Here is a 12,275-nt window from a genome sequence, read left to right as displayed (position 1 = left end):
AGACTAAGACTGGGAAGAAAGAACTGGCGATTTACTTCTGGAAATTGGGCAAGGAAAACCCGACGGCTCACAGAGAATGTTGTTCTGAAGAGTATTAGAAAACGAGCCTGCTGGATTGGAGGATACTCAAAACACACAGGGGCTGCGACAATGGACTTGAGCCTACCAGCAATCCTGAGGATGACGGGGAACGGGGCGACATTTCACTCCGTTTTACATGTGGTTGTCTTGAGTCAGCAAATTCAACAGCAGCAAACAACAACAATAGCCACGCAGAGTTCAGAACAGAGAACATTACCAGAGATACACCACGGAAAGGGTCAATCTCTCAAAAACACACAGCAATCCTATATATATATATGCACCAAGTCATAAGCAACAGAGCTGCAAAAACATACAAAGGCTAGGCCGGAAGAATCATAGTTAACATTCCTCTCTCAATAACTGATAGAACATCTACAAGGCAAATCCTCAAGGATACAGAGGGGCTCAATAGGCTCTAATTCATAATAAAGACCACTCTAATGAACAAAAGCAGAACACACATACTTTTCCAAGTGCCCCTGGCACATGGACCAAAAAGATAACAAGTCAGACCCTAAAATATACCTCTTCAAATTTTAAATAATTGAAATCGGAGAATTCATACTTCAACCACAATGGAATCAAACTAGCAAGCATTAATAGAATAACAGTAAAACAATGTCCAGATATTTTCAAAGTCACAATCTTCTGAATGATCCATGGGAAAATTAAAGAATGAAAATTAAACTGTAACATGTCATAATTTATGGACCACAGATAAGGCAATGCTGAAAGAGAAATTTATAACACTAAATAATTTTTTTTTAGAAAAGAAAGTCTCAAATCAATGATCTAAGTTCCAATTTTAAGAATTTTGAAAAAGAACAAACTAAATCTAGAGTAAACAGAGAATAGGAAATAATAAGGAATAGGAATTAATGATATTTTAAAGAAACACTATACAGAAAAACTAAAGAAACACAAAGCTAGCTCTTTGAAAACACCAATAAAATCAACAAATCTCTGACCAAAAGGAAAAAAAGAAGAGGGTGACACAAATTATCAATATTGAAAATGAAATCCGGTCTATCACTACAGATATTGTACAACACATTAAGTGGATAGTAAAAAAAAAAAAACTAAGAAAGCTCATTATATATTTGACACCACAAACTAGAATTCATCCAATATGAAATAGATAAACTTGAATTTCCTCATAACTACTAAAGAAATGGAATTCAAAATTTAAAACTAAAAACAAATCTCCAAGCAGATGTTTTTATGAGAAAATTCTACCAAACATTTAAAGAAGAATTAACAAAAAGTCCAGAGTCTTTTGCAGAAAACAGGAGGAGAGAATACTTTCAACTCCTTTGGTAAGCACATGAAACCCTGACACCAAAATCAGACAGAGTACAACATCAGCAAACACCAGAGATCAGCATCAGTCATAAACAGATGTGAATACCCTTCATACGCATTAGTCAAGAGAATTCTGCAATGAGTATTAAGAATTATGCATGTAGTCAAGTGGGGTTTATTCCAGAAGGGAAGTAAACTTGGTTCAGAAATATTCAAGAATGAATCAATGTAACCCTCTATGCTAACAGTCTAAAAAGTAAAAGAAAGTACATAACCATATCAATCAATACCAAAAAAGCATTTGACAAAATTCAACAACAAAAACTCCTAGAAAAGTATGAATAGAGGGAGCTTCCTCAGCCTGCCAGAGAAGTCTACAAATCCTATAGCTCAAGAGCCAGATAGGTATGTTCCCTCCCTTACTCTTATTTAAAACAGTGTAGAAAGTTCTAGTCAGTGTAATAAGACAAGAAAAGGAAATATGGGCCAGACTCGATCAGAACTAATAAATGAGTTCAGAATGGTCGCAGAAAAATATACATAAAAATCAATTGTATTTCTATAAATTAGCAAAGGATAAATACTGAAATTAAAGATATCATTGATATTCATCCTACCCCCCCCCAAAAAAAGAGAAATATTTAGATGTAAATTTAATAAGACATGTATAGGATTAAATGCTGACAATTATATGATATTGATGAAAGAAATCAAAGATCAAATAAATGGAGGGATAGACCATTTTCATGGACTGTAAGACTCCATCTTACTCAGCAGACTAAATGTATCATTATCCCCAAATTGATACAGAAGTTTCATCCAATTCTCTATTTCTCCAGATACAGGAGAAATTATTTGGAAAGGCAAAATAATTAGCCTAGTTAGAGCAATTTGTTGCTATGAGTCGGAATGGCAGTAAGCTTGAGAGTAATTTTAAAAAAGGCGGTAATTCTACTTATCTCCAAATTTATTATATGGCTGCAGTCTCCATGCTATTGGTGGAACGACAGACATGGATCAATGGAACAGAGGAGTAAAGTCAGAAACAGATGCATGCAAATATGACAACTTATTTTGACAATGGGCTAAAGGCAAAGAACATAAAACATTTTTTTCAAGTGTTGCCGGAGCAAATGGCTGCCCATAAACAAAGCAAACAAACAAAAATTAAACATGGACCTAAGCCTCCCACCTGAAAATAAAACTACTCAAAAATTAACTTTAAATGTAAGACGAAAACCTATACAGTGTTAAAACACTAAACACAAACTAGAGGAGAGCTTCAGAGCTGAAGGCAGAATTTTGTTTCCGTGAATGAAGAGGGACATGAAAGGACAGCTATGTGACGATGTACAAGAGGTGAAGAAAAAACAAGGGAGGTGCTGGCAGCCATCCAAACAGATGCGTTTGATAAATGTTTCCAAGAATGGAATTGCAGATTTGACAAATGTATTAAGTGTAGTGGAGAGTACTTTGAAGGTAATAAGGTTTATTTTGTTTAAAAAAATTAAATACATAGCTTTTTGGGGGAAAATTCTGGTTTTTTGGGGGGCATACCCCTTCATATATGAGTGTCATGGAGCATACTTCAAGGGGCAAAGTTAAGAAAACTGCTTAGATACAACCAAACCCTTGAAGGAATGAGCTGCTGGCACACAGGAGTTCATAAAGACAATGGTTTACCCCAGTTTTTCTCAGCCTGCCCAATGCACAACTCTTTCATACAGTTCCTCATGTCGTGGTGACCCCGAATGTGGGCGTATCTACACATGGGCGGCCCCGCCTGGAGACGGGTAGAGGACCGGTGTCTCGGTTCCTAAGACCATTGGAAATATGGTCTCAGACAATCCCTGTGAAAGTGTCGTTGGACCTCCACAGGGGTAATGACCCAGAGGTTGAGAAGCGCTGGTCTACATAGTACTTTGATGGGCCACCATGCAGGGTGAAACGATTGGCCTTTCCCTACCTGGAGCAAATAAGAGTGTTGAAAATGAAAAGCCAAATGGAAACACTGGTCCAGTGGCAGAGAACCAACACCAAACACACTCACCGCACCTGGGTCGATGCCTACGCCGACTGGACTGAAGGCTCGGGCTAATATCAGCCTCAGTCCAAAACTGCTAGATGCTGCTCATTTTTCTGAAAAGGATCCCATTAGATGGTTTTGGACTGAGTGGGAGAAAAGTGTGGTACCGAACTATGAATCATGAAAGAGGCTTAGCTTGCTGGACCGGAGATTGCTTAATGAGATTCCCAAGTCCGTGAACCTTACACGCCCTTCAACTCTGACACGGAACACACTCTTGGGTTAGAAGAATCAAGCATTCCTGACTTAAAAAGCGGTCATTCCCCCACGGGCACAGGTCAGAGGATTAGAAGAGGAAGAGTAATGGAAATGGGAAACCAGGGAGCAAGTGGGCCACACAAAGAACAGGGTACACTGAGGAGCAGGGGAAATAAAATGTGCATGCAGAGCTGAATACAAAATTAACGATCTGCTCTGTCAACCTTCACCTAACGCACAACAAAAGCTTAGAAAAATCTTGACTGGATGAATGTCAATATCCTGATGTGATACTGTACCCCATAGAATTATAAAATGTTATTATTGGGGAATTCTGCATAATTTCTTACCACTACACATAAATCTATAATTATCTCAAATAAATTATATTTTTACGTGGCAGGAAAGCTTTCATCAACAAAAAACTCAACTCACTGCCGTTGAGTCCCGTTTGGCTCATAAAGCGGGGGTGCTATAGTTTAAATCGACGGACTGAAACAGCTGTGCTGACACTTGGTTTTCCTCTCCTGACACAGCTGTGGACAGGTGTGCTCCCTTCTGGCCAATGCTCCGCAAAGGCGACTCTGCATTTGACTAGGAGCAACTGGAGTGCCAGCAGAGTTAGCCACAATCTCTGAAAATTGCTTGGCAGAGGGCTGATGCCAGAGGCGTGCCTGGGTGTTGCATACAGAGCCTCCACACCGTGGAAGCTGAGCAGATACTGTTTTATTGTCTGCGTTCTACGCATTCTACTCCACCAAACCCACCTCTTCATACGTAACCTTAAATAAAAGAGGTGACATATATACATATTCACTTTGGTGTTTCAAGACTCAAAATTAAACTGTGAATTTGAATGGAAGAATGTACAAACAAATATAGCAAGATTATAATCCTTCCACAATACCAAGCATAGCCTTTCCCTCATCTTCTAATTCAAACCGCAGAGTCTGCAGTTCCTGTTCCATCTCTACCCGGAAGCCCTCCATTGACTCTCTATGCGCGTCTTTCAGTGACTGAAGCTCGGCAGAATGTCTCTGTTGTAAATGGTCTTCAAGCGCCTAGAACAGGAAAAACAGATCCAAGTTATTATGCTAGACGATAGGAAGGAAAATGCAAAATAGAAAACACTAACCAAAACTCATGGTTACAGAAATACGAGGCATTTTAAAGAAAAGCAGATAGAAGACGATCACTATCAGAAAATAAAATAGAATCAAACCAAATTGATTCGATGCCTTTTGTTTTAACTGGAAACAGAGACCTTTTACCTAAGGCACTTTTCAAATAAAAGTCACTTTCTAGAGCTGCTAAGGAGTAAAAACTAATAATTCCTTTGTGTACACAGAATTAGACATAGGAAAGAAGAATACATTAACAAGAAAAGATTTCTTTCAGATTGGGAAGAAATGAAAACCTTTCTAACTCCTGCCACATACGATATTTTGTATTTATTTTACCAGCTGTTCTTTGCTCCTGGACATGTGAACGGGAGCAAAAGCTCCTGAATAGCTAATTGGACAAGGAAACGAAACTCTTAAAGTGTGATTACTTTAAAGGGCTACGACTAAGAGGGGCTCCAACAAGGTATTTACCGACATAGAGTGTATAGCAGGAAAGATTTCTCAGAACGCTATATTGTAGGCTGAGTTGCATTTCTTTCCCTATTATTGTAGAGGGTTTAGTTTTCCTTAAGAAGGTTAACTAACTAGTATTTAGCTATTTAAGTTCATGGGTTGTTTTTTTGAGTTTCTTTAAATAATTTTATTGGGGGTTCACACAACCCTTATCGCAATCAATACATAGGTCAATTATGTATATATTTATTCTTTTACAGAACCTAGATCATTTTTTGCAAGAACTAAAAACCTGCAGTTTTACTATACTCTCATTAGGTAGATGAGCTACCTCTGTAACATGGTCTAAACTAAAAGTCCTTTGCTGTACTCATTTCCAAAGAAACACACTTTATTTTTCAGAAATAAAACACTTTTAAAACTGTGAACTGAATACAAGTTCGTGTATACAAGTACTGGCATAAGCACTTATGTGTTGATTTAAAAATGGAAAAAAATTATCTAGTAATGTAAACATGCCTAAATTTTAACCAAAAGAACTTCCTTGACTTGCTGAATAAGAACAATGGAATATTTACTGTGTAGGCAAGTTTATGGTTTTTGAAAGAATACAATTTTCTTAAAGATAATTTCTTTATAAAATACCCTTTCTTAAAATGGTGTGTACACCTAAGTTAATTAAGAAGCATTCTGAATTGGCAATGGCTCTACACCCACTCCTCACTTATCATGACATGGTTAGGTTCCAATGATAACATCATTAAATTGGCATTGTGTGAAATGGAGTCAGATCACTAAATGAAAGATGGCATCATCATTACCCACCTGGTAAATTACATCATTACACATCTGCCAAACCACTGAGCTTCCTGGGCCCGCAAGTTGACAGATAGCCCTAACCATTACAGCCAAGCACTGCTCTTGCCTTGCACTTTGACATTCTATACTGCCGGATGTATGTTGTTCACGTGAAGAGTTGGACCAATTTTCACTACTGTGATATATGTGAAACATCTGACAGTAAGACAGGAAACAAGTAAGGAGTAGGTGTATATGGGAAAAGCTGTTTTGCCATTAGATTTTTACTATAATTATAGCATTCTTAGGAGAAATTAAAAAAAATAGTAGTGCTATGAAATGAACAAAATGAATCACACTAAAATCCTATAAAACTAACAGTTTAACTCTGAACTAAGCATGGAGCTATTTGGTCATATCAATCGATCAATCCACTACATTTAACTACTTTCCATCTGAGTTGCTGTTATTGAGCCTATTTCCACAGCCTTTGGGACTGTATATAAGGGAACTGCACCATTAAAATGTTTCAAATTTAATTTCATAAATAGCACAAACAAGTTGACAAAGAAAACTATCTTCTAAAATATAAATCTATTTTTAAAATGTATTTATGCACACTAGCAAGGAGATGCCAGGAATCTGAGTCAGATTCAGATGGAGGTGTGGGAAAGAGGTATATTTCAAGACATCAGATGAATCTTGGCTCAAAGCAGGGAATTCCAGACAGATGCTTGTGTTTTATTGATTGTGCGAAGGCATTAGACTGTGAGGATAATAACTGATAATGGATAACAGTGAGAAGACTGGGATTCCAGAGTGCTTCGTAGTGCTGCTGTGGAATCTGTACATGCATCAAGAGGTAGTCATTTTAACAGAAGAAGGGGATATTGCTTGATTTTACAATCAAGATGTGAATCAGTGTTGTATATCTTTTCACCATACTTATTCCATCTGTATGTTGAGCAGATAATCTCAGAGGATGGACTATATGTATGAAGAAGATGGCATCAGGATTGGAAGAAATCTTATTAACAAGCTTACCTGCTGAAAGTGAGGAGGACTTGAAGCACCTGCTGATGAAAATCAAGGATTGTAGCCTGCAGTGTGGATTACAATTCAATGTAAAGAAAATCGAAATCCTCACAACTGGTGTAATGTCTGAATTAATATTTTCTACTTGATCTCTAGATCCTAATATCCACAGAAAGGGTTACACAGAAGTCACAGACAAAATGAATGATTAAAGAGTTCATTAAGGAAGTTAACAAGTTGTGATGCTAGTGAGAAATACTCAGGGGTTGAGTTTATCAGGACATGTTAACAAAGTTCTTTCAGGTCTGCCAATAAATGCCCAAAGGAAAACACCACTCTGCTGGACGCCTCAACCCGAAGGCATTCAGCACAAGCTCCTTGGGTCAGCAAATCTAGCTCCCTTCTATACCTAGGTGCCCAGAGTCCCCCTACTCCACAAGCCAGCCTCCTGCACAAAAGCACCCAGCCTTTATCAGCTCTGTGGGTTGGGCAATCAACATTCTCGTCCGGGCTCTGCCTCCTGGTTCTGCTGCTGCCCCTCTGACGTTGCAGCTGTCTTCTGGATCCAGGAGGTTCACTGCATAGGGTCCTCAGGCCCAGGCGACATGTTCCACTCCTGGCTCTTGTTGGTAATGAGATCCCTCCTCCAGCTTCACAAAGAACGCAATTTTATATGCAGAGGATGGCATTCCAGGGAATCCTGTTAACAACTACTCTCAAGTGAATCTTCCAGTATCTTCCCAAACCTAATCACCACACGCACACAGGGAAAGGTCATTTGGCTAGAAGAGCCGCACTCAATAATTCACGGTCCTTGCAGTGGCTAAATCTGACACACAGTAACTATTCAATAAAAGTTAGCTAATTTGTGAATTAAAAATTACTATCTAAAAGTTTGGAAGAAGGCTTATTAATAACATTGCCTGCTGAAAGTCAAGAGGACTCGAAGCACTTGGTGATGAAGATCAAGGAGTGCAGTCGTCACTCACTGTAAATAAATCCCCAATTCCCACGACTGGATCAACAGGTAACATTGTGATAAACAGAGAAAAGCTTGAAGTCGTTATAGATTTCATCTTGCTCAGATCACAACCAATGCTCATGGAAGCAGCAGTCAAGAGATCAAACAATGCCTTGGGTAAATCAGCTGTACAGGATCTCTTTAAAACATTGGTAAGCAAGGATGTCACTCTGCCCCAGACCATGGCATTTTCAGTGGCCTCCTGTGCATGTGACAGTCGAACACCGAAAAGGAAGACTGAAGAAGAATCGATGCACCGATGCATTTGAATTATGGTGCTAGTGCAGAAAACTGAAAGTCCTATAAATGTCCCAGAGAACAAACAGATCCGTCTCGGAAGAAGTACAACCAGAATGTTTCTCAAAAGGATGGGGAGATTTCTCACGTACTTTGGACATGTAGTCAGGAGAGACCAGTCCCTGGAGAAGGGCATCGTGCGTGGTAAAGGAGAAGGGCAGCAAAGAGAGGGAGACCTTTGATGAGGTGGTCTGACCCAGTGGCTGCGACAGTGGGCTCAAACATGACAGCTGCTGTGCGGACGGAGCAGGACCGAGCGATGTTGCATCGGGCTGTACGCAGGGGCCGCATGGACCAGAACCAACAGCAGCACAGAGCAGCAGCGAGGTATTTAAGCATACAGTCCCAAAGGGGCTCTCTCTGCACATATTACTTTTATGTAGGTCATTTTTAGAAGATGGACAAAAACATTTTTGAATTGATGAAAGATTATTTGAATATTTAGATAGTATTAATTAGCCTGATTTAGATCAGTAGAACAACACTAAAAGGTTTAACTAAATTTATTTAATCATCGTAACCTAATTGGTTATTAGTTTTGTCATGAACTTGACATTAACATTTAAACAAAACATTGGTCTTCGTCTAGTTAGACAGTTAGTGTTAATTAGGATACACAGTTCATCACTGTCATCCCTGCCAGAGGCCACAACTGGAAACATTGTTAAATAAATCCATATGGAATTTATTCGAACAAAAGAGTCATGACTGATGGCTAATTAATTGTTGGGGTGTTGGGATGCATCGGATCACTCAGCACCAAACTTACTCTTTGCTCCTTCTCTTTTTCTTCCTCCATAGTTTGAAATGCAAGGACATGCGCCTCTTTTAAGGACTTGTGTCTCTGCTGATGCTGCTCCTCTAACTCTTCCAGCTCCTGTGCCAGCCGCTGCCGCTCTTGTGTAAACTGGGCTTGCAGTTGCTGCAAAGAAGTCTGTGACTGGCAGAGCTGCATCTCCAGATTCTGTTTCAGCAGGGAAATCTAGGCCACAGAATGGTGCACAGGAAGAATCAACACAAGGCATTCGCACAAATTGTCAATCTAAGGGAGAAAGGCATTTCAAAGGTATTAACTATGGTGAAATAGTGCCTCGAGCAAACTTTCACTTAAAATGTTTACAGCAATATCATAATCTAACTTTATGAATGAAGACTTTTTGTTTTACTTCCCGTTACTGCTTTTAAAAAAAGGTTCTTTAGGTGGGCTAACTTTGTAGACTAACGAATAGCCCACATGTACAGATACATTGAACACCTTTGTTGCATGGATACAAACATTTTTAACATGAAATACAAACAGATCACTAATATTATTCTAGTCACATCAAGATGGTATGAAGTTAAACTGCTTATTTGTCAGGTACTAGACAGGAGCCACTAAGATTGGGGGATTGGAGTTAAAATTCTGGCTCTGTCCTTACTAGTGGTAACAGCTCTCTGCCTTGTGGGGAGAACCAGGTGTGTTCCTACACATAGTTCACTTAGCATATGCCTGGGACAGAGTAAATGGTCAATAAATGTTACCTGAGATTATTTGAGAATTAAAAAATTAATGTAGAAAAGATCTGTCAGTTCATAATTTGAAAATATTTTCATTTTTGAATCAATTCAAAAGGAATTACAAACCTGCAAGCTTCTTTAAAGATCACAAACATGACACGCCTCTAATTTATAATAATGTTAGATGCTTTACGGTAGAAAATTGAATTGCTATTCTTTTTGCAGACATAAACATCCTTAACAGGTTGGTACAATTTCATAAAGCATGTGTATATATATGCTTATGTATATTTCCGATGAAATAATTTCATGTGACCAGTTTCTATTTCCATATAAAGAATGTTGTGACATAAAACTTGCATACCCAGCCACATTCAAGCAGATGTCTGAAGCTCGGGAACACAGGGCAACTCGACAAAAAGCTCAGAAATGGGTCCTATGAAGCAGCTTACGCTGTGCATCTATACACCAATCAGCATCATTTTTGTGTGTGGCCAAGAATGCCAACAGAAGACACGCTAAAGTGAGTGCTTGTAGGTTAGAAAAGACTTTCTTTAGACTGTTGGAGCGAAGCTTACAGGCTGCCTCCCACGACTTACAGAAAACTGTACTAACCAGGTAAAGAGAGAGAAAGGCTGGGGAATTATCAGAGGTGAAAAATCAGAAAGGAGGAAAGACCTGTTCACTAGGAGACAAGAAAAGCCAGAAGTGAGTGGCCCTGACAGCCAGCTGTGGGAAAGCGTCACAAGATGCAATCGGAAACGGAGCTCAGGATGGACCATTAGAAGTCTAGAATGCTTCATGGCACACACCTTCACGGAGACAGTCGAGCACTGATAAGGGATCATACAACTGACATCATAAGACATTTCCAAAGAATTGACTCTGCTTGTTGAAAATGATGTGAATTCTACTTAGCACTTTATGCAGAAAACACAGGTTTCCTGCGCAGATATTCTGAGTGTGGCAGCACTGCAATGATTTAACTCCAGAAAGCCCGCATCTCTAAATGGCAGGCTCATGGCCACAGAGACCAAAATAAACCCTGCAACAAACTGCATGAAAATGTTTCCAACCGTAGCACAGTCTATAAAAGTGTGGAGTAGAAGTTCAAGGTAATGTGTACTATATAACTTCTTATCGGATGCAAGAAAAATCAGATTGAAACAAATGATAAGGATAGTTCTAAAGGGGAAAAATCATAAAAGGCTAACAGGGAACAAAAATGTATGCTTATGCTTACTTCTAGCCCCAATCTAAGGATGATGAAATTTCATGACATGGCCTTGGCTGATGCTTCCCTAATAAGAGCTCACTGAAGACATGGGGGCTGTGGCGAAGCATGGTAATGAACTAGATGGCCCGGGGATGAGAGAGCACAGCGTCTGGGGTCTTAAAGCAAGCAGCCCTCTAAGCGAGGCAGCAACTCTACATGGCAGAAATACACCAGCCGGTGTAATTAAAGGATTATAAATAATATGAGGGGGCACCCCCAAATAGAATTTTCCCCCCAAAGCTAAATATTTAATTTTTTAAAACAAAACAATCTTAGCACCTTCAAAATACTCTCTGTTACACTTACTACATTTATCAAATCTGTGGTTCCATTTGAGGAAACTCATCTGTTTGGATGGCTGACAGCACGTCCCTCCTTTTTTTTCTTCACCGCCTCCATATCATGAAGTCGCTGTCCTTTTATCTCCCTCTTCATTCACAAAAACAAAAAGAAGTAGCACGGAGTGAGGCCAGGTGAGTAAAGTGCATAGGGCAGGAGAGGCATGCTGTTTTTCTGCCAAAAACTGGTGCACTGAGACGGCTGCATGAGCAGGTGCACTGTCGGGGTAGCACAATCAGTGCCCTGTCTGTCATAAATCACGCCTTTTTGGTTGCACGCTGTCATATAATCTTTACAGAACCTCTAAATAGAAAACTCGATTAACAGTCTGACCTGGTGGAATGAACTCCAAATGCACTATGAGTCAGTATTTTCATCCATTTGGGAAGTTGACAGATGTCCAGAATGAGATTTGTAATCAATCTACATTTCATCTTTATTGAAATGAGAAAACCACTCATACACTTGAGTTTTTCCAATAGCGCTCTTTGTAAGCATGCTCAACAATAAAACCGTTTCTGCGGCATTTCTCCCAAGCAGGAAATAAAATTTCACAGACGCACACTGTTCTCTTAAATTGGCCATCACAAAAAACAAGGCTTGAGTGAAACTCTTCCAAAAAATTTCACATTGACCAGAGGGAACCTTCCCCAGATAACACCACTGGGTGCACTAACTCAGAGGGAGCTGCTTGATGCACACCTCGTGGGAAAAATGTGTAACAAGATAGCTACGTCCAGCAGAGCTTTGCTGTTTTTGTTT

General features: G+C 39.3%; 1 protein-coding gene across 2 annotated transcripts in view; it reads right to left on the bottom strand.

Moving 5' to 3' along the window:
* The window catches only part of FAM184A (family with sequence similarity 184 member A), a 147,279-nt gene that overhangs the window by 19,091 nt on the left and 115,913 nt on the right, over window positions 1–12,275 (bottom strand). For both annotated transcript variants that reach the window (XM_075553947.1, XM_075553948.1), the window contains exons 10-11: window positions 9,168–9,380; window positions 4,578–4,731 (exon numbers count right to left, since the gene is read on the bottom strand). In XM_075553947.1, the coding sequence (XP_075410062.1) occupies window positions 4,578–4,731; window positions 9,168–9,380 (367 nt within the window). The remainder of the gene's footprint in view (window positions 1–4,577; window positions 4,732–9,167; window positions 9,381–12,275) is intronic.

This window comes from Tenrec ecaudatus, chromosome 7 (genome assembly GCF_050624435.1).
Source record: "Tenrec ecaudatus isolate mTenEca1 chromosome 7, mTenEca1.hap1, whole genome shotgun sequence".
Classification (NCBI taxonomy): Eukaryota; Metazoa; Chordata; class Mammalia; order Afrosoricida; family Tenrecidae; genus Tenrec; species Tenrec ecaudatus.
Note: the sequence above shows the minus strand (reverse complement) of the source record. Positions and strands in the feature narration are given on the sequence as shown.